Below are 22,181 nucleotides of genomic sequence, written 5' to 3' on the forward strand. Positions count from 1 at the left end.
CTGACAAACACTAATGTGAACAATGGCCTTGCATCTCCTTGGGAAGTTTGGGTAAGTCAGGTTTGTATGTTGTTGCCAGCACGTGGTATTTTGTGGAAGAGCCACACTCAAGGGGTCAAAGAGCCGCATGTGGCTCGCAAGCCGCGGTTTGCCGACCACTGTCTTAGGGGAACTAGGTGCAGAGTGGTATGATGTCTGGCATCAGGCCACTTAACATGGAAAGGGCTGCTAAGGTGGGTGCTCTCCACACACAGGTCCTTTTAGACTACTCCAGTCCATCCGTAATGCTTCCAGCACCCCATCTCACCTTACTACACCAGATTGTTCAGTAATACATTTATAAAACCTGTAGCAAACCAGTACAGTTGTCATGTGTTCAAACTTTTCATTTGACACTGTAGTTGTAAGGGTTAATTATGCAACAGCAGCAAAGGTCCTAAACCTAATACCAGATACAATCCCTACTGGATACATAATGTCAAACATTAAAAAAATATTCCTGAGCCAACATTGATACTTAAAAGTTAGGAACTGATTTATATTATGAATTTATGAACAGGAGACTACCTGTCCCTTGTATAGTGAAGTAGCCTGTATCTTTTCCTTATGAGTTAAAATACTGAAGTTGTCCCTTTAAATGATAGCTCTGCAAATAATAAAATAAATGACCATGAGACATCTGGATACCAGGAACAGCTGCTCTTTAAATAAGTAGTCGATGTTTAAAAGTACATGCCCAGCTTTTTCTTGAATAAAATGTATAGCTTTAAATGTCTTATATTAAGTATGTAAACTTGTAACTGACAACTTACATTTTTGTCAACAAACTTAGGTGTGTCCATAGCAGGAAAAAAATTAATGTCGCATTTATCCTTCTGTTATCAACTCTAATAATAGACTTTATTTAAATAAAACTCTTCTGTTTCTGGCTGACTTTATGTGCTCTTAAGCTTCAGCTGTTTTGTTTTATTTTTCAGATCAACAGAAAGATTTAAAAAAGAAGATGATCTTGACAGTCTTATTAATGAAATATTTGAAGATCCCAACTTTGATAAAAAATCCTTTGTAAGTCAAGTGTTATAAATATGCAATAATTTTTTTCATTTTTAAGATGTTTAAAATAGTCTGAAAACTTACAGAATGCACAAGTATCTATAGTTCTTTGCATTCTGAGAAATACTATCATCTAAATAAATTATTCCACATAGAGTTGTAGAAGAAATAAAATATTCAAAACTCTGTGTGTTTTGTGCTATTCATTTTCAGCAAGAAAGCAAAATTAGAAAAGCTGCTATAACAAAAGTCAACTCATAGTTGAAGTTGGTTACCTGTATTTATTTATAGACTCTATAAGAACACTTTTCTGAAAGACCGAAAACAAACAGCTTTCATATAGGAATGTGCTTAGCATCTCAGATGCAATGCCATTGCTGTTATCCCATAACCCGTGACTACATTGTTAATATTTTAAATATTTACCAGTAAATGCTTGTGTATCTACATTAACTCTATGAAAAGCTTATAAAATAATATAACAGCCACCTATATACTGCTCATACTGAACATATATTAATGTTTTGCCATATTTGCTTTGCTTTAATTTTTTAAATAAAAATTATAAGTATAGTTTAAAAACTCCAAATCCTACTTATTGCCTTCCTACCCAGAGGTAACCACTAACCTTTCTATCCATACTTGTATACTTTTATTACATAGGTATTAACCGTAAGTCATTTTCATTGCTGAATAATACCTTGTTAAGTAATTCTAGCACAGTTTATCCACTTCCCTGGTAACGGACATTTAAATTATGCCCAGTTGTTGCTCTTACAAACAATGCCTCTTCAGACATCTTGGCACTCTTCTTTTACTCACATACAGGAGTTTCTCTAGGATGCATAAACTTGAAGAGGAATTGCTAGGTTATAAGGTGTGCTCATTTTCATTTTTTTTACCCATTGCCAAAGTGTTTTCCAAAGTGCTGTATCAGTTATATTCTTACCAGTAGTGTATGAGCATTTATATACTTTAATTTTTACCATTTTGGTCATTATAAAATATATTTGTTAGATTTTAAGTAAAGAGACCAAATGAAAGTCTAAGTTACAAGGACCACAAAGAAAAATAAATATAAAAAGATAAATATAATACCAAAGTTTTTTTAAGGGTAGGGAAAACTAAAGCAAGACAGTGGACTAAAAACCAGTAGGCAGTGCTGGTGTTAAGGATATGGACATGGGCCAATTACGTTTTTGTCAACCAGACGAATAAAATGACTAGTATAGACCTTATCTTTATTTCTCTAAATTTAACATTTTCAATTAATCCGAGGTAATAACTAAGCTGATGGCCTCATTGATTTACATGTCAACCCAATAGCAATGGTGTTGAGTACTCTGTGAACAAGAATGCATCATAAATGCCAAATAGCTATGCTGATTTAATCAATAGTAGAAAAAATAAACTACATGACGTTCTTGTTGTGATTCATTGATCACCTGAGCAATTAATGATTAAGTACTTACAGAGTGAATATCTGTATGTGAGACACTATTTCTTCAGTTCAGGGCATTTCAAAAGCAGAAGGCAATATGTCTCTGGCTTGGCTTTAAGATACACAAATCTGAGCCCTGGCCAGTGGTTCAGTGGTTAGAGCATTGCCTCAAGCACCAAAATGTTGCAGGTTCAATCCCCGGTCCCAGTTGGAGCACATGCAGGAGGCAACCAATCAATGTGTCTAACATCGATGATTCTCTACCCCTCCCTCCCTACCTCCCTCTCTTCCACTCTCTCTAAAAATCAATGGAAAAATTATCCTTGGATGAGGATTAACCAAAAAAGATATACAAATTTGAAATAAAAGTAACTCTTACAGTCATGAGGAGATAAGCTTTTATGTACTTCTTCTGCATGCTCCTTTTTTAAGTTGTTATATCCAGGTTTCCAGCCTGCAAGGGAGAAAGAAACCCAAATAAACTTCTGAAGGAGAGCAGGTCCATGTAAAACATTGAGTGGATAAGGAAAAGAAGCGTCTGAACGGCCCGTCCATGCCCACCTCGTCCTCAGAGGCCAGATGAAGCTCCTGGGAGTACTGCTCCTTCCCCCACTGCGTGCCCGTTCTGCTGCTCTCAGGCCCACACAGAAGAGCCCAGAGACAGCAGTAAACATCACAGTTTGCCAGCTCCAGGTCATAAGCAGGAGCCTGGATGGCACATGAAACCTTTGGAAAAGCAGAAGGAGACTCATGCACGTTATTATTTTTGAGACGTGTGCCCCAGATTTTTCCAGTTCTGTTTAACATCAAATAGAAGAGTTAAAAGAAGTAGTAAAATATTTTTGCCTCCATTAAACTTCCTCACCTACTAGGTCAAATGAAGCCACGTTGCTGCATAGTTTAAATTGCCTTTTCTCCATCTCACTTCCTCTTCTTGGCGGTGGGCTTAGTATGTGGGTTTATGTTGTTTGGTACTATACACCAGTTAACACTTAATAAATGCCTGCTAATGATGACGATGTTATGTAACCATATAGGAACTACTGTATGGTTGTGACTAGGTAGGTCCGCATTCTCCTCAAATGCCTGTTGGTTGGTACCTTTCCACTTGATCAAAATTAATATTCCTGAAGTTGCCCAGGAGTTTCGTTAGTTTATTTTTAGTTCAGGTGAGTACTATTCACAGCCTTTAAAAATGAGTTTGAGGTGTTTTTTTCCTCAATTGAATTTTTCCAGGATGAGGTTTTAAATAGAAGGCCCTTCATATTAAATCATTGAACTTCAGTATTAATTGAAGAATTATAAAGTGACTCTAAATCTTAGCATGCTAATAATGGCAGTATATCAATTTCCTAGACTAAAAGCAGAGTAATTTGCAAATTCCACAGGGAGGTCGACTTCCCTTTTGCCTTTAAGAAAAAGGTTTTGATCATTGTTTTTACTTCGGAAACTTTAAAATGATACAAGTTTTTTATTTTAAGTCATTCAAAAAATATTCTTGTTATAAAATGAAGAATATTAGTTTTCATGTTACAATTATCTAAGTTACTCTTGGCCTTTTATTGTTTTGTTTTCTTAACAGAAATTAAAACCTAAATCTTCAGGTAACACATCTGTCAGTGCTCCCATTCAAGGCCGCGGTAAAAGGTAAGTTGAGATTGCTTTCGTAAGTTATACACACTAGTGAGCAAACACTATGAGCATAGTCTAGTCGATTTTATTACCTTAAACAACAGTGACATTGAACAACAAAGCACTGGTTGGCTTTCAGGAGAAAGACCAATAGCAATATCTTTCGTGTTCCTATGGTCTGTGACCCCTTAGTGGAAAGGAACTTGAATGAGAGATTATTGCTATTGTAAATAATTTTCTGCCATGTGAAAAAAAAAAGTGTGAACACTTTCTCAAAATTAATGTTCTGTTATATTCTTCGGTATTTACTTTGTCTCTCACATTATTTGGCAAACACATTTCTCTGTGACTCATTTTAATTCTTTGAGTGTTCCTGACTATACAGGTTATACCCAATAAAGCAGTGATCCCGGAATACATACCTCTTCTTTAAAATGGTTGGCTTGCTCAGGAAAATATACAATTTGATTATAAGACTGTAGCGTTAACAAAGCCAAACTAACGTCTCATATTTCTTTCTTGTAATTTTCTTTTTCTCCCGCTTGTTGAACATATCTAGCTGCAACCCCGTGTACCTCGGTGGAAGCGCTGCTCCGTGTGGAATTGGAACAACTACTTCACAGAGGTGGGATGTCAGAAATATACTTCCTTACTAGGTTTTCCAATTTGATACCCTGTTTTTAAAACACAGATATCTTGGCATCGATCTGTTTCATAATCAGAAGTATATTTTCTTAGCCAGCCCAAGAGCGCTTTACTGAGATCTTAGTTATTTCTGGGTGGTCGCCGTTGAAAGCTGTGATGGTGGGTTTCTGCTGCTCCTGTGGTGACGCCTTTCTCTGGGGCCCACGTGCAGGGCCTGGACCACGCGGTCCCCACCTGGCTCCCACCGGACCGGGAGGGTGAGCGTCTGCCTCCCGTTTTCCTTCTGGGCAGAGGGAGCCGGTTGGTAAGACGCGAAGCAGCGCAGCCCCGCAGCTTCATGCGGTTCTCCCCACACTGACTTGGCCAAACAGCCCCGTGAGAACCCACACGCCATGGGCCTCGTCTAGATGAGGAGAGGACTCTACACAAAGAACTCCCAAAATGGGCGTTTAATTTTCACATGATGTGTAGTGTGAAGGGGAAGGACAGAAGACTATAAGCATAGATCAGTGGCACCCCAGTTACTACGAAGGGTTAGAAAATTCCTCCCTGCCCTGACCGGTTTGGCTCAGTAGATAGAGCGTCAGCCTACGGACTGAAAGGTCCCAGGTTCGATTCCAGCCAAGGGCATGTACCTTGGTTGTGGGCACATCCCCAGTGGGAGGTGTGCAGGAGGCAGCTGATTGATGTTTCTAACTCTCCCCTCTCCTTCTCTGTGAAAAAATCAATAAAATATATTTTTTTTAAAAGAAAATTCTTCCCTAAGCAAGTAACATCGACTCAGCCTATGATATGAAAAATGAGTAGAAGTGAAGCGAAGAGAGGGGACCATTGGGGCCAGAGGGTGTGCCATGTTCGATGCTCCCTGAGCTGGGAAACGTGTGGGAGGAGCTGAGAGCCCCTGGGGAGCTGCAGCGCAGGGAGTGGGGGAAGAGTGGCTCCTGATGGGGCTGGAGAGGTAGTCGAGGGACATTTGGTTTGTTAGCAGTCCTGTAATCCTCTGAAGATTTTTTAAAAAGTCGGTCATAGATGCAGTGAAAGCAAGTGGTGGGTGGGTGGGTGGGTGGTTGGTTGGTTTTTAGCAGATGGAGTCATCTAATCATATTTGTGTTTCTAAAGGAAGTTATTTTAGTTGCTGAATAGAAAATGGGTGGGAAGGTGAGAGGCAAGACAGGAGAGGGCCAGTCAGCAGGCAGTATTTCACAGTGGTCCAGGAAGGAGATGATGATGGTAGCGGTGAGCTGAGTGGTGGCAGTGGCTGTAGGGGAAAGGGGTCACATTTGAGCTGTTTAGAATCTAGAATTGACAAAATTCAGTGAATTTAACGGCTAAGAGAGAACATTGTTAGGAATGACTCCCAAGTAATGTGCCTTGCCCAAGGTCACATAAAGTATTACAAAGCAAGGACTCAAATGTGTAATTGAGTCCTGCTCCATTATGCTTCCTAGTAAACCAGTTTGTAGAAGGCCAGGTAATATATGTAAGAGGGGAGAACCGTGGCTGATTTTGCTACTGCAGCTGCTGTTCTTTTCCATCTGTCCAGATATCAAGAGTCCCTCGTCTACTGTGTAGATCTGACAGGATTTTACTGAAAACCACAGGGTCTGGGCAGAAGACTATATTGGGCTGTATTTGGAAAACCCCACCATAAACATCTTCAGAATAATAAACATTCTATTGATAGGCTGGACAAAGGGACAAAACTGTTGATGACACCTTCATATTCAATTGCCTCCACATTTTAGAAAAAGAAAAGTGACAATTTATCTTTCATTGAAATCATTACATTATTTTTTAATATATTTTTATTGATTTCAGAGAGGAAGGGAGAGGGAGAAAGAGATAGAAACATCAGTGATGAAAGAGAATCATTGATGGGCTGCCTCCTACACACACACACCCACACCCACACACACACTGTGGATCCAGCCTGCAACCCCAGCATGTGCCCTGACTGGAACTCGAACCGTGACCTCCTGGTTCAAAGGTTGATGCTCCACCACTGAGCCACGCTGGTCGGGCCATTATTTTAGGTATGCTCTAGCTATCCGTAGTTATGGAAGATAAATATGTTTATATAAGCACGGGCCATTACTTTATTTTAGGTATGCTCTAGCTATTTGTAGTTATGGAAGATAAATATGTTTATATAAGCACTGATTTACATGTCCAGGGAATAAGTGAAATTGAGTCTATTCTACCTGTTTTTTTATGTGTTTTATTTCTGGGTAGAGTTCTGGTTTAGGAGTAATACTCGATGATTTTAGAGTGTAAAGATTTGAGTTTAAAAAAAAAAAAAAAAATGTAAAGATTTTTACCCCGTTGATGGGGAAGGGAGAAAGAGTAGTAGCAGGAAGCGTGGTGGCATTAATAAGGTACAGATAAGACCAAGGCGTTATTTTCAAGCCAAATCGAATTTTACTCCTAATTATTTTTTAAACTACTTGCAAGGCTGGATTATTGCATAGACTGGTACTAATTATGATCTAACAAAGTGAATCGTAGCAGCAGAGTGATTTCTTAGCTGCAAGTGAGTTTTATTTTTCTCAAAGGACAGTGTTTGTAGGAAACTGTGGTAGTGTGAATAGATTTGAATAAACTACTAAATTTTAAATTAAATTAAAAAGCTGTATGTAACATTATGGTTGAGATTTTACACATACAGAACGTCAGGAAATTCAAAATTATAGTTCCCACAACAGCAATAATTCAGCCAAATTGCACATATGTATTAAAGTATTAAAGTTAACACTCTGTGCAATCATGTAATAAACTACATATGCATAAGAAAGCAAGTTATGGCGGCTTTGGGAGCCATCATTTTGCATTTCCTGACTTTGTACGTTCAAAATCCAAGTTCAAATGTATACAAATATAATTGTGTTGAATTTCCATATGTACAAGTACAACTTCATAAATTGCTCACAGTTTAAAAGAAAATATGGACTTATGAAACTTGTGTAGATTTTAAATGTTTAGTTACTGTTATGATTAAACATAATTTTAGAGAGAAAGCATTTATTGTCAAAGGAATCTTTAAGCCAAAAAAATTGCAATTTTGAAGTTACTATATTTGAATTTTAAGGAAAATAAGTGAAAAATATTTGGGTTTTACTTTATTATTTTTTAATTACAGAAGGATTATATCCTTATTGAAAAAATAAAAACAAACTTGAAAAAATGTATAAAGAGAAGGATAGTAATTTCCTTCCCACCCTCCATTCCCATCATTCCTGAGACAGCCAGTGTGGGCTTGATAGTGTATTACCGTGTACATTTTCTTCCATGTTCTTACCTTATAAATACCTGTTTAGGAATTTTTTGTTGTTTTTTACAAAAATAGGGTCATGCTATATATGTTACTGTGCACCTTGTTTTCGACATCTTTCTAGGTCAGTGAAAAATTAATTCTCTTTATCAGCTGCCTAATATTGCATAGTATAAATATACTGTATGTTATTCATTTCTTTCCCTTTTAGGTAGGTATCCAAGTGGTATCTTGCTTTTTGCCACTTCTACAATGCAATAGTAGAAATTCTTGAGATATATGCTTATATTGGTGCTTTAATTTATATGCAATAGCTTCTCCAAAATGGAATTGCTAGTGCAACAGTGAGGGGTAATTTTAACTTTAAAATAACCCCATAGGTTAAAGCAGTTCACATACCCATCAGAAATATCTGAGGGTGCTAATTTTTGCTAACTTAAATTGGTTAAAAATTTATTTTGTTGTTGCTTTAAATTTTAATTATTTGTATATTGTACCTTTTAAACAAACAGGCACTGTTAGAAGCACTTTAACAATATTAACTCATTAGGTCCTCATTGTAATTCTAAAAGATGTATAAAAATTATTAGTATCCCTATTTTACATATAGGGAAACAGTTACAGAGAGAAGTTGAGTTACTTGACTGTAGTTGGACAGCTAGAAAATAGTAGAATCAGTAGTTGAACCTAGGCAATTTGTATTCAGAGTCTATGCTCTTAACTACCATTCTACAATACCTGTATTAGTGAGATTGAATATATTTTTTTAAATATATTTTATTGATTTTTTTTTACAGAGAGAGAGAGAGAGAGAGAGAGAGAAACATTGATGAGAGAGAAACATCGATCAGCCGCCTCCTGCACACCTCCTACTGGAGATGTGCCCGCAACCAAGGTACATGCCCTTGACCAGAATCGAACCTGAGACCCTTCAGTCCACAGGCTGACGCTCTATTCACTGAGCTAAACCGGTTAGGGCTAAATATATTTTTAAGCTTTGTCTTTGTCATTTGTAAACACTCTGAACAGTATAAGTAAGTATTGAACCTCGTGCTGAAAATGTTTTCTTCCACTATTTTTCACTTTGTTTTTGTTTTTGGTTTGTTTGTGGTTTTTTTCGGTGTTTTTTGTTTTTGTTTTTGTTTTTGAGAATTTCTATAAGAGTTTATTTGAGCCTACCTGATGACATTCCTGGGAAGCAAGATGTCAGATGCTCCTGTTCTTGGTATCTTAAAAACTCTTATTTCCTTTTAATTTTTAGGTGATCAAATGTATCTATATTGATTCTAGTTTTTAAATATTTCAAGCAATATTCTTTAAAGTAAGCCACAATTATTATACAAATCAAATTGTTTGCAGCAGCAACTCATAAATTTTGTCATATAATCACTTATTCCTAAAGTTACATGTAGTATATGAGCTTTAAAAATTGCTTGGCATTTGAATTCCTCAGATATTCACTAAGCGTAATTCTAGCAGTTTTGTCCTCTTTCCTGCATCATCGTTTTGCTCTTCACTGCATCTTTGCTTTTTTCCCTCCTTTCTTACTAGCACATAGCAGGCTTTCAGTAAATACAGGATGGAGCAAATTAGGTTTTCAATTGTTTATGTGAAAAATAATACAATACTTAGTAAATAATAATATAAAAAACTTTCATGTACTCACAACTGTAAACCTACTTTTGCCTATCGTTTTTTGTTTTTTAATGAGTGGATGCATGCGTTAATGCCAACCACTGGGGAAACAAACAAATAAGATACTGTCCCAGCACGTAAGTAGCTTAAGGGGGAGACATTCATTTCTATATAACGTGGCAAATTCTGTGATAAAGGCATTCTTGAAAATTTTATTAGGAAAGGAAGCAACTTAAAGAAGTTAAGTGAAGACTTCCCTCAGGCACAATTTGAAAACCATTGAACTAAAAGATCTACACATTTGTTTCCTTTCTTTTCTACCTGTATAATATATATGTGTGCATAAATGTGTCAGCATATAAGATCTTAGTAAAATAGGTATATGTAGAAATTAACCTGGAATTTTAGATATATAATTAGTCCTTTAGTATAAAAATTTACAATCAGTTTAATCTTTATTTTTTTGTTGTTCACTCAGTAATTTGTAATATATGGTATATCCTATGAATAAATCACCGTATTTTTATATTTAAACATACCAATTATCTTTAATGTACAGTTCTTTTTCTCTGAACAGATCATGTGACCATCTGCGTTGTACAGCGTGTGATTTCTGGGTTGTAAGCTATGATGACTATATGTGGGACAAATCATGCGATTATCTGTTTTTCAGGTAAGCTTCTAAAGAATTTCACTGTAAAAATGCCCCAAGTATAACTTTATATTTCTATTTTGCTGTAATGTCTCTTGTGGACTTGGCCAGATTGTGTGGCCTCTACCTCTTCAACATTCCTCTCACCCATCTCCTTTTTTTCCATCTGTCTGCTGTCAGCCTAGGTAAAACATGTTGCTTCTGGACAAGAATCTAGATATTACCTTCTTGCCCAGCTGGTGTCGCTCAGTGGTTGAGCATCAACCTAAGAACCAGGAGGTCATCGTTCAATTCCTGGACAGGAGGGGAATTTGATATGCCCAGGTTGCAGGCTTGATCCCCAAGAAACAGCCAATCGATGATTCTCTCTCATCATTGATATTTCTGTCTCTCTCACGCTCTCCCTTCCTCTCTGAAATCAATAAAAATAGATATATTTTAAAAGAATATAGATACAGCCTTCTCACTAACTCTTCTGCCTACAGTATCTTCTTTCAGACCACCTTTTCCTTGCTGAGAATTAAAGCATAGCTAAGAGTGTGCCATTCTCCTACCCAGAACCCTTCTGCTTACAGAATCATGTCCAAATTCCTTAGTATGGCACCCAAGGCCTCCAAGATCTAGCCCCTATTCCTCACCCAGCTTTGTCTTTCCACCGTACACTTTCCTCCTTCACAAGATTTTAGCTACATCAAATTCCTCAATACTCCCATTCCCCATTACTTTGTGCAAGCTCTCCACCTCCTGGGACTCCTTCCCATTTTATCGAAATGTTGTTAGGTTGATACATGTCTGCCTCCCTCCTTGGGGTCAGGATAGGCTTACTCATACTTTTGCAATTTATACATTTTCATACACTACTGACTACCTAATGTTTTTAAGATGTTATAAGTGATAAAAACAAACTATGCATTCACTTTAAATAAAAATTTAGAGTTAAAAATTAATAGCGCAGCCCTAACCGGTTTGGCTCAGTGGATAGAGTGTCAGCCTGCGGACTCAAGGGTCCCAGGTTCGATTCAGGTCAAGGGCATGTACCTTGTGTGTGGGCACATCCCCAGTAGGGCATGTGCAGGAGGCAGCTGGTTGATGTTTCTCTCTCATTGATGTTTCTAGCTCTCTATCCCTCTCCCTTCCTCTCTGTAAAAAAATCAATAAAATATATTTTAAAAAATTAATAGCGCACATATCATTCATTAGTGTCTTCCCTGACCTGTGCCTAGACAAAGACTGTCTATTCGGATACAAGTAATCATAATACATTGTAGCACTCTCCAGTAGCAGAAAGAAAAGGGGGAGTTTTCCAGACCTCTTCCCACATCCATTCTCATGTAAATCTCTAGGAGTCTCCTCTAATGTAATAGTTTTCAAATTTTTTTCACAAAGAACTGCTTTAAAAAACTTATGAAAATTTTGAATCTTCTCCACATATACACAAAAGTAAATTGAAATGTACAAATATACAGAAAAAGTATAATTTAAGAGGTTTCACAGTCCTCAATCCAAATAAAGCCTAGTGACCTCCCAAAATCCGAGGTCAGGTTAGCCTACCTGTAATCCCATTATTGGAAAAGTTAACTTTTCATTTCAGGTCTGTTTTGCCTTTTCCGACTTTTCTAACTCCTCTGCTAGATACTACTTCTGGTTCATCTAAAGAGTGACTAATAATTCCCACATGTCACCAAGATGCACCAGTAATTTTTACAGAATAATAGAATGCATGTAATATCAAAACGGAGCACAGGCATTAAGTGAGCTTTTTGGTGATGTAGTTAGTACTTGAGGAACTTGCAGTATCTCAGTTAAGAACTCCAGATCTGTGGCAGCCTGGCTTTGCTTGCTTGCTTGCTTGCTTGCTTGCTTGTTTGTTTGCTTGTTTGTTTGCTTGTTTGTTTGCTTGTTTGTTTTGTTAATGAGAAAGAGGAGTTTTATTTTTACACAGGGTCAGGCACAGGCACTGCCAATCATTGTCAGATGCAGGGTGAAGGAGTGTGAGGTTTGGGGCATTAAAGCGGAAGACCGTCTGGAGAGAGCTCAGAACCCTCCCTGGGAACTTCCCAGCTCAAACCAGGAAAGCAAGCACGGGGTGTCTGGGAAAGGCTACATCCAGTGGGGCTTTTTGTTGGCTCTTTTGGATTCTATTTTCTCTGACATCATTTGTCTCAGCATCAGATTCCAGGTCAGCAGCAGCCCCCAGAACTGTGGCCACAGCCAGAGCCCCCAGACTGCTGACCACTACCTTTGTCACAGGAGTCAGAGCTCTGGCGCTCCTAAGACCCCTAATTAAGGATTCGGTCACTTCCTGGCCTGTGGGGCTCAGTTGATTGGAGCATCGTTCTGTGCACCAAAAGGCCTCGGTTCGATTTTTGGTCAGGGAACATGCTCAGGTTGCAGGTTCGATCCCCAATCAGGTTGGTACAGTAGGCAACCAATTGATGTGTCTCTCTCACATCAATGTTTCCCTCTCTGTCTCCCTCCCTCACTCCCTCTCTTTTCCTCTCTCTCTAAAAATCAATTTTAAAAAACATTTTTTAAAAAATTCAATCAGGTATCAGATGTTAAATTTGTCAAAATATATCGCAGATTGAATAAAAAACATTTTTCTTCATTTAACTTTTTAGTATTCATTAAACACATGGTTTTGTGGATTTTTTTTCTTTCTGACAAAAATTAGATGATTCATTTCTTCCCCTGGCTCACCATAACCTTAGCTAAGACTTAGCTGGTCGAAGTCTCAGTTTCTTGAATCAGACAGTTGACCTGGAAAATCTCTCCAATTTTGTGAGGTTCTAACCTTCAAAATTGTGCCTGGATTTTGCACAGTACAGGACTGAATGTGGTGTCCACTGGCCACCAGAGGGCACTTTGTAGCCTGCCTTCTGCAGTGACCTAAAAAGAAAAGATGGGACTCTCTTTTTTTTAATATTTATGTTGTGTTTCATCATTTTACTTTGCATTTATCATTCTATTTTGAATGTTTATATTTTTCTTCTGCCATGGAATAGTTAGATAAGTAATGAAAAATTTCTGTACTTAACCCATCAGAAGCACATAATTTTTATGCCTCTTATATCCCCTCCATTTGCCATATTGCCGGCCTTTCTCTCTCCCCACCCACCTTCCTCTCTCTCTAAAAACCAATTCAAATCCTCCATTTGCCATATTGCCGGCCTTTCTCCCCGCCCACCTTCCTCTCTCTCTAAAAACCAATTCAAAAAATATATCCTCGGGTGAGGATTAAATAAACAAATAATACAGCCTTTTCACATTCAGACAAATATATCCATGAGAGCAGTCTCTATTAATCATCATAATATTTAAGTAAAGGTACATAGCAGTAGCATGCCCTTTGGGAAAAGACAATACATTTCATTTAATGACTATACAAATTTTCGAAGACAAATAGACGTTAGCATTTGGTGTAGTAAGTATCTGAGGTAGGAGATGAACCACCACCCTTTTCACTCTGTTCTCACTTGATCTGAGCCAAGAGTCAGAGAAGCGAAGCACCGTATTATCATATCATGTCATCTCTGATAAAGCAAATCATAATTTTTCAGCTTTTTTAAGGTCATTATGTTCTAAATAGCCTTATTAAACAGGCCTAGAGAAATGCCATGGAAAAGTGCTAGTTACTGAGGAAATGCCATCAGAAAGAACACAGAAGCATATCCGCTATTATCTGTGAAGGGAACCAAGGTTTGTTGAGTGTTCAGATGTTAATAAAGTTGGGAAAATAAAGCAACTAGAATTTGTTTTAAGTCATTACGCACTGGAAAAGCCACTGTTCTAAAACATTCATGTTTTACTCATAGGAACAACATGCCAGAATTCCACAAATTAAAAACAAAGTTGGTGAAGAAGCAAGGAGCACGGGCGTACGCCTGCCAGTGCAGCTGGAGGACTATTGTCGAACTGACTGACCTGCAGACGGACCATCAGCTGCGTTGGGTTTGTGGTAAACACTAAGAATGCAGACTTTTGCCCAGGCCGGGGGGCTCAGTTGATTGGAGCATCATCCCATAACCCAAAAGGTTGCAAATTTGATTCCCAGGCAGGGCACTTAGGTTGTGGGTTGGGTTCGATCCCGGTCCGGGTGCGTACGGGAGGCATCCAGTCAGTGTTTCTCCTCTCAATTGATGTCTCCTTTCTCTCTCTCTCCCCTACCACCTTCCTCTCTCTCTAAAAACCAATTTAAAGAAGATATCCTTGGGTGAGGATTAAATAAACAAATAATACAGCCTTTTCACATTCAGAAAAATACATCCATGAGCGCAGTCTCTATTAATCATCATAATATTTAAGTAAAGGTACATAGCAGTAGCATGCCCTTTGGGAAAAGACAATACATTTCATTTAATGACTATACAAATTTTCGAAGACAAATAGAGTTCAGAAGATAATGTGCTTTATTTAATGTTTTGGAATTACTCCTTTATGATATACTGGACATTTCATTTTGTAAACAAAGTAACAAGTTATTCAAATTCTTTGCCAGCCTCTCTTCTACTTAACGCAAGTTTAATTAAGCAGTTTTATACCAACCTATAGCCATTTATTAGCAACTGCAGCATTACTGATGCTAATACACTTAGCGTAAATATTCCTCATTCACCGCATTTAAATGGGGTAAAGCCGGCCAGTGCAGAGAGTCACTGAGGAGTATATGCATCCCCTCGTCCAGTCAGAGCTGTTGCTGCAAAGGGTCAGAGTTGATGTGGCAGAAACCTTGTCAGCACTGACTAATGGAAGGGTTTCCAGGAGTATAGGTATATTGTAAATGAATATACCACCTACAGCTGATCTGACCTCACCAACTCAAAGTGATACTATGTACAGTAATGATAAGCATGCTTTTTAGGTTTTAGCTTCTTTCTCCTCCTTTTGTTTGTATACATATTAAAAGTTACTTGGCTTTTTATTTTCGCAAATACCCATTTATATGTTTTTTAAAATTTTGATGCACCTAAAATCCCAAGGAAAGATCCAAATATGGACAGGTCATTGTTGGTTTTTTCATTACTTTCTAGCTTTTCATTCCTAAAATTATAATCAAGTAAAACGCACAGCAAGTAAGATATTTTCTCAGGCAGCCTGTTGATTTTTCTGGTGGGATCAGAGTGACATACTATTTATTAGATGAGTATGAAAAGGGAGATAGAGCATAGCCTATTGACATTACTGAGACTTGGAGAACCTACAATAGCAGCACATCTAGGAAATCAGTTACCTCAAAATTACCAGCTCCCAGCCGAGAGCTCTCTAATCTGCCAAAACCTCTTTACTGCATGTGTCTAGTTCAATTTTTGACACAAGGCATGCTGAACAAGAGTAATTGAAGCAAAGTTATGATCTTCTTAGTCTTGTGCTTAATCCAGCCACGCTACTTCAGCAAAGAAGAAAAGCCTTCTGGTCATTAAAAGCCTTCTCCAAGCCATGACACATTTGTGTAAAACTCAGTAAGTCTAGTGTTGTAACCAATCAAATCTCCTGTTGGCAGAAACTCTACTTATGAATATGTTTATAGATCTTATCTTTCAATAAAAATGTTTTACTCTCTAAAACTTTATATCACTGTAATGTATCCAGAAACAGAGGGATTTGGATTGAAGTCACCTATTTCAAAAAAACAGCACATCAATAAGATTCACACATTCAGAACCCCATGGAATTGGGCACATCTACACTAATAAAAGACAAACATGCAAATTGACCATACCTTCGCTATATCTTAAGCCATGCCCACCAGCCAATCAGAGTTATTATATGCAAATTAACCCAACCAAGATGGCGGCTGGCAGCCACGGAGCTGGAGCAAGCAGGAGGCTTGGTTGCCCCAATAATGGAGGAAGCCAAGCTTCCCAGCCGGCTCTGAGCTCCACTCAAAGCAACAAAGTTTCAACTATAGAAGGTAAATAAACCCCAGATACCTGTTTTCAGCCAGCCGTGGCCACAGAGCTGGAGCAAGCAGGAGGCCCGTCCTTGCCGCCTCTGAGCTCCACTCCAGGCTACAGTTTCAATTATAGAAGGTAAATAAATCCCAGCATAAAAAGAAAAAAAGGAAAGGCTGGGAGCTTCCATCACCAGGGAGGCTTGGCCAGCCTGAAACCGGCCTTCAGCCCCTCACCCAGGCTGGCCAGGTCCCCCAACGGGACCCCCACCCTCATCCGGGACCCCCTTCAAGGCAAACCAGCCGGCCCCCACCCATGCACCAGGCCTCTATCCTATATAATAAAAGGGCAATATGCAAATTGACCCTAACAGCAGAACAACGGAATCACTTGTCACTATGACACACATTGACCACCAGGGGCCAGATGCTTAAAGCAGGATCTGCCCCCTGGTGGTCAGTGTACTCCCACAGGGGGAGCTCTGCCCAGTCACAAGCCAGGCTGACAGCTGTCAGTACGGTGGTGGTGGTGGGAGCCTCTCCTGCCTCCTCAGCAGCACTAAGGATGTCTGACTGCAGCTTAGGCCTGCTGCCCGCTGGCAAGTGGACATCCCCCGAGGTGTCCCAGACTGCGAGAGGGCACAGGCCAGACTGAGGGACCCCCCCTCCCAGTGCACAAATTTTTGTGCACTGGGCCTCTAGTTAGTCATAATGGTGATGTTTGTTTTGTATGCAAATGAACAAATTTACTAAATTATTAATTTAAAAATATACTTTCATTTCATCATAACTATCCTATAACTTGGATATATTACCCATGTTTGGCATTTTACTTATTTATTTATTCCTCACTCGAGGACATGCTTAGAGAAGGAGAAACATTGATGTGAGAGAGAAACATTGATCTGTTGCCTTCCATATGTGCCCCAACTGAGGATCCAACCCACAGTGCCAGTTTGTGCCCTGACCAGGAATTGAACCGGCAACCTTTTGGTGCACAGGACGATCAACTGGGCCACTCTGGCCGGGCTGTCTGTCATTTTATAACAGTAATTGTAAATCATTCCCTGTTGTCAGAAACATATATATGACTTTATGTTTAGTTTGGAATTTACTTTACAAGCTTTTTAATATTATACATTTTAATCTAAGATACAGAAAAAATGTTATTTTATATACAAAGGGATAAATTATTACCAGTTATAATTCAAGCCAAACTGCAATTACTTCAGTATCAATGTAAACAAAAATCATAGTTTCTGGTGAACTATAATTTTAAAATGCAAAATCTGTAAAATTTACGAGATGGTTTGCCCATTTGTTTTCAATGTTTATAATAATTTCCTACCTTTAGCAAGTACTTATTTTTTTGTCAAGCAGGTGGCTACTTTATTTGAACTATATTATATTCTCTGGTCCCTATCCTACCAAAAAATGAATAAATAATAAATAGCTTTATTCTGTATTTAGTAACATTTTTATTGTGTAGTAAAACATCATATTGGGATTAATTTGAAATAATTTTGATAATTTTTTTTAAATGTATTGGGGAGGAGAAGCATACCATAAGGGGGCGGCGGGGGGGGGGAGAGAGAGAGAGCAAGCATATATAACAAAATGTGGGTATTTAAATGAACCAGGTCCAAGTTCTGGAAGAGCAAGCCGTGTTGAAATGGTGGTGTAGCATCCTTCTTTTCTTGAGTGAAAGAAGATGTCATCAGACTATACTTTTGAATTGCTTTTCCTCCTTCATTTACTGATCTGATATTTAAAAATAAGAACTAAAAGGTCTTTGTATCCAATCAGTACTCTGATGAAACTTAACAGTCACTTTCAAATGTTGATTTTCCTCAGTTGTTAAGTTTTAACAAAACTTCTATCAGCTAACAAACTACCCCTATTAATCAGCTTAACCTATTATTATTTAGAATCGTTCTTGGGCTGGTGTGCCTAGGTGGTTAGAGCACCAGCCGCCTGCTCACCAAGGGATTGCAGGTTCAATTCCCAGTCAAGGGCATGTACCTGGGTTGCAGGTTCAATCCCCTAGGTCCATGGTCGGCAAACTGCAGCTCGTGAGCCACATGCGGCTCTTTGGCCCCTTGAGTGTGGCTCTTCCAAAGCCTTAGGAGTACCCTAATTAAGTTAATAATAATGTACCTATCTATATAGTTTAAGTTTAAAAAATTTGGCTCTCAAAAGAAATTTCAATCATTGTACTGTTGATATTTAACTTTGTTGACTAATGAGTTTGCCGACCACTGCCCTAGATGTATCTCTCTCACATTGATGTTTCTCTCCCCCCCCCCTCCATCCCTCCCTTTCAGTCTCTCTAAAAATCAAGGGGAAAAAATATCCTCAAATGAGGATTACAAAAAAAAAAATAGTTCTTGAAGGGAAGAAAATATTCAAACTATACAGTCTCTTTAGAGTTAACATATTTATTTGTGTATATGACACCATTTTGTGCCCTCTTTTCAAAGATTGCATGGGATATATAGATATACATGTGGCTGATAAATTTATTTTCAGACTTTCCCCAAATGCCTTGAGATAATGGGTGACAACATGAAGTGTTACAGAATCAGAGTTGAAAGTCACATCCCTTGGGAAGTTACTTAACTTTTTGGTTTCATTTGCCCAAACGAAATGGTGACAACTCTTTTGTAGCTTAAGTATTATGACAAGATGTTTATTTTTTCATTCCCTAAATATTCCTTATAAGAAAAGCAGCTATGCTATTGTTTTTATTTTATAACTAGTAAATGTAAATATGTCCGGCTTTAACTTTATATAAGTTGAAGCTACAACTTTCAAAAACAAACCAAAAATCCACTCACCCTAGTCTCTTCCTGTCTGGTTTAAACCTAATTGTTCATCATGAAGGCATGCTGGGTCTTTCACAGTATCTTTTCAGCGTTATCTGCCTCTGCTTCTCTCTTTCAACCAAATCTATATCCTACCCACGGTCCCTTAGATATACCTCACGTTTTACTGTCTTGATATTTCTTCTCTTCCTTATCTTATCCTATCTAAGTTTGACTCATTTTTCAAAGCCTATATCTTGTACACCAATGGTTCTCACCAATGGAGTCCCCAGGAGTCTTGGGCGTGGGGGGGTGGGTGGGGGGTGGTGGCATATGGTCAAACCTATTTTAGTAACGTTAAGATATTAAAGCTGCTGGCAGGCACCTTACGTAACATGATCCAAAGCAGTGGCACTATGCACTTGCAGGAGAAAAAGCCAACTTCACTTAAAAATCTCCTTGATAAAGGTAGTAAAAACTATTAATTTTATCAATCTCAGCCTTCAGGAACATATCTTTTTAATATTCTGTTATGACTATGGGGAGCACACAAAAAGAACTTGTGCAATTGAGTTGTATGCTGAACAACTCTTCATGGAATCCATTTTTGCTTGAAAGAAAACTGACAGATAAACTGTGGTTATTCAGAATATTGAATATTTGCCATACATTTTCTCAAAAATGAACTGAGTCACCTCCAGTATTTGTTGGCAATGATAAAATTCAAGTCCTCAAGCAAAAATTTGAATTTTAGGAAATTTGTATTCACCAGTGACCATGACATCTTCCTCATACTTAGACTTTTCTGATAAGACTAGTGGTGATATAAACAAATAAAATCTTTGATACTATATCATGAAACATGACAATATTTGGAAGATCTGTATAATTCAGCAAACCAATATTACCAAGCCACCAATGCATGATATTACAAAACTGTGCATTTAAAGTGCAAGATAGACCAATGGCTTTTAATGTAGCAAATACTAAAAGTTCATTGATATGATTTCAGTTTCCTCATTGCACTTAACTTTTAAGAAACTAGCACTTAGAAAGTTTTGATGTAGTCATGCAGAACAGTCACGTGAGGCCCAATTTTCTTCTTAGGCTTCAACCAAAACAACGTCTCAAGAGAGTGAGTGCAGCAGCAGATGTGCGAGTCCAGCTATCGTCTATCAAGCCAGAGAGTCAAGAGATGGGCAGAAATGTGAAACAAATGTCACTCTTCTCACTACATTTGTTTTGGGAAATACAGATATTTTCACAAAAATTCAACAACACATAGTGGTTTTATTTTTTTAATTAATAGTATTTAATGTTCTTAGTTTTAATTTCTAATACAATAAATATCCTATGCAATAAAAGGCTAATATGCAAACTGTCCCCTCGACCAGGAGTTTGACCAGCGGGCGGGGTCAGCCAGCCAACCACCCACGGCCCCTCCCCTGGGCCAGCCCCACCCCTGATCAGCCCACCCCAATCTGGGCGGGCCGGCCAGACCCCACCCATGCACAAATTCGTGCACTGGGCCTCTAGTCAATAGATAAAACTACCAAAAAAACACAAGCTAGTTGGGGTTCATAATAATTTTTAAGAGTGAAAAAGGGGCCTGAGACCAAAAGGGTTGAGAAGTGTTGTACACTATCCAGACTACCCTCCCTTCCCACAACCTACCCCAGCCAAACAGTGTAATTTCTCCTCCCATTTGCTTTTGAATTTTCTATTTCTTAGATAGTACCTTGTATTATAATTATCTGTGTGCTTATTTTATTCTCCTTGGAGATTAGATATCAGACTCTACTGTCTGGGACTGTTCTGCCGCTGACTTCCTGGATCATTGTGAGTAAGCAACCGTGTCTTCAGGCTGACCTACAAAATGAGAGTTGGATTTAATGATATAACTTTTCTTCTTACAGCCACACAAAAATAGAAATGGCTACAAACAAGTACCTTTCAATAATAACTTTAAACGTAAACGGACTAAATGCTCCAACCAAAAGACATCGAGTGGCTGAATGGATAAAAAAACATAACTTTTCTTCTAGCTTGCAATGGTATGAATACTGTTCCTTTTAAAATACTTTATAGACCCAATGTAACACTAGCCATACATTGGGACAAGGGGAAATACATGTTGTGGAGAAGAGCTCAGATTCTGGGGTCAAAGAGATGTGAGTTTCAACAGGATAGGATCCAGGCCGGTGTGGCTCAGTGATTGAGGATCGACCTATGCACCAGGAGGTCGTGGATCGGTTCCCAGTCGTGGCACATGTCAGGGTTGCAGGCTCCATCCCTAGTCGGGGGAGGGGGTATGCAGGGGGCAGCCGATGGATGATGTTCCTCTCGTCGATGTTTCTATCTCTCTATCCCTCTCCCTCTCTCTCTAAAAAAATTAAAATGCATGCCTTAAGGACAACTTTCTGCCATGATTCTAGACAGGCGTTCCCTTCCAGCTTTCTTCCTATTTGGATGTAAACATCTTTAGAACCTCCACGCCTCGTCTTATCCACTTAAAGGGAGCTGCAAGGCACAGTGCGTTTCACGTACAGTGCCCACCGCGCTGTGCTGGGTTTGTGGCAACGCGGCCAAAGGCACTCGTCATCAGACAGGAGAAGTCACGATTTCCTAGGGAGTTGCAGTTGTCGGTCTTTAATGGTAAGTGGCTTTGATTCTGGTCAGTACCAAACATCAAACTACAGACATCTGCAGGCCGAGCTAGTACATCTAGGCTATTTCACAACCTAGTGAAACTCAACACTGGACATTCCCCACTTGCTCATCGATTATAACATCACCAGAATGGAAACCGCCAGCCCGTGTGTCAGTACTTGTGCTAGAAACATACATTGCTTCCGGGCGGGAGAAAGGAAAGCTTAAACTTCCCCTTTTCTAGTCTACAATTCTTACTGCAATTTTGGGACAGCTGTTGAGTCATCAAGTCCAACCTCGGCCATCACTGAGGCCTGGGGGGCCCCGCCAAGGAAGGCTCTCCTGCAGGAGCCTTCACAGGGCTAAGCTAGTGACCGCGAAGAAAAACAAGATAAATTTGGCTCCAGGGACTTGGGACTTTATTTTTTTAAATTGTTTTATTGCTTAAAGTATTACAAAGAGTATTATATATGTCTCCTTTTTTTTTCTCCCCTTGACTCTCGCCTAGCCTC

The 22,181-nt window shown here is 38.7% G+C and overlaps 1 protein-coding gene across 1 annotated transcript; it reads left to right on the forward strand.

Moving 5' to 3' along the window:
• Positions 1 to 935: 935 nt before the first annotated feature.
• Positions 936 to 20,371, forward strand: LOC102762953 (chromosome unknown open reading frame, human C8orf37). Its single transcript, XM_015561108.1, has 6 exons — positions 936 to 1,065; positions 4,077 to 4,141; positions 4,686 to 4,751; positions 10,252 to 10,347; positions 14,142 to 14,277; positions 20,128 to 20,371. The coding sequence occupies exons 4-6, from the start codon at positions 10,313 to 10,315 to the stop codon at positions 20,320 to 20,322; spliced, it is 366 nt and encodes a 121-aa protein (XP_015416594.1). The 5' UTR covers positions 936 to 1,065; positions 4,077 to 4,141; positions 4,686 to 4,751; positions 10,252 to 10,312; the 3' UTR covers positions 20,323 to 20,371.
• Positions 20,372 to 22,181: the final 1,810 nt, after the last annotated feature.

Source organism: Myotis davidii, unplaced genomic scaffold, assembly GCF_000327345.1.
Source record: "Myotis davidii unplaced genomic scaffold, ASM32734v1 scaffold390, whole genome shotgun sequence".
NCBI classification, from domain to species: domain Eukaryota; kingdom Metazoa; phylum Chordata; class Mammalia; order Chiroptera; family Vespertilionidae; genus Myotis; species Myotis davidii.

Bases quoted from the DNA above. Each gene is read 5' to 3' on its own strand.
- LOC102762953 (XM_015561108.1), top strand. From the start codon at position 10,313: ATGTGGGACAAATCATGCGATTATCTGTTTTTCAG. The intron at 10,348-14,141 runs GTAAGCTTCTAA...TTTTACTCATAG, and splicing joins TGCGATTATCTGTTTTTCAG to GAACAACATGCCAGAATTCC. The intron at 14,278-20,127 runs GTTTGTGGTAAA...TTTTCTTCTTAG, and splicing joins CGGACCATCAGCTGCGTTGG to GCTTCAACCAAAACAACGTC.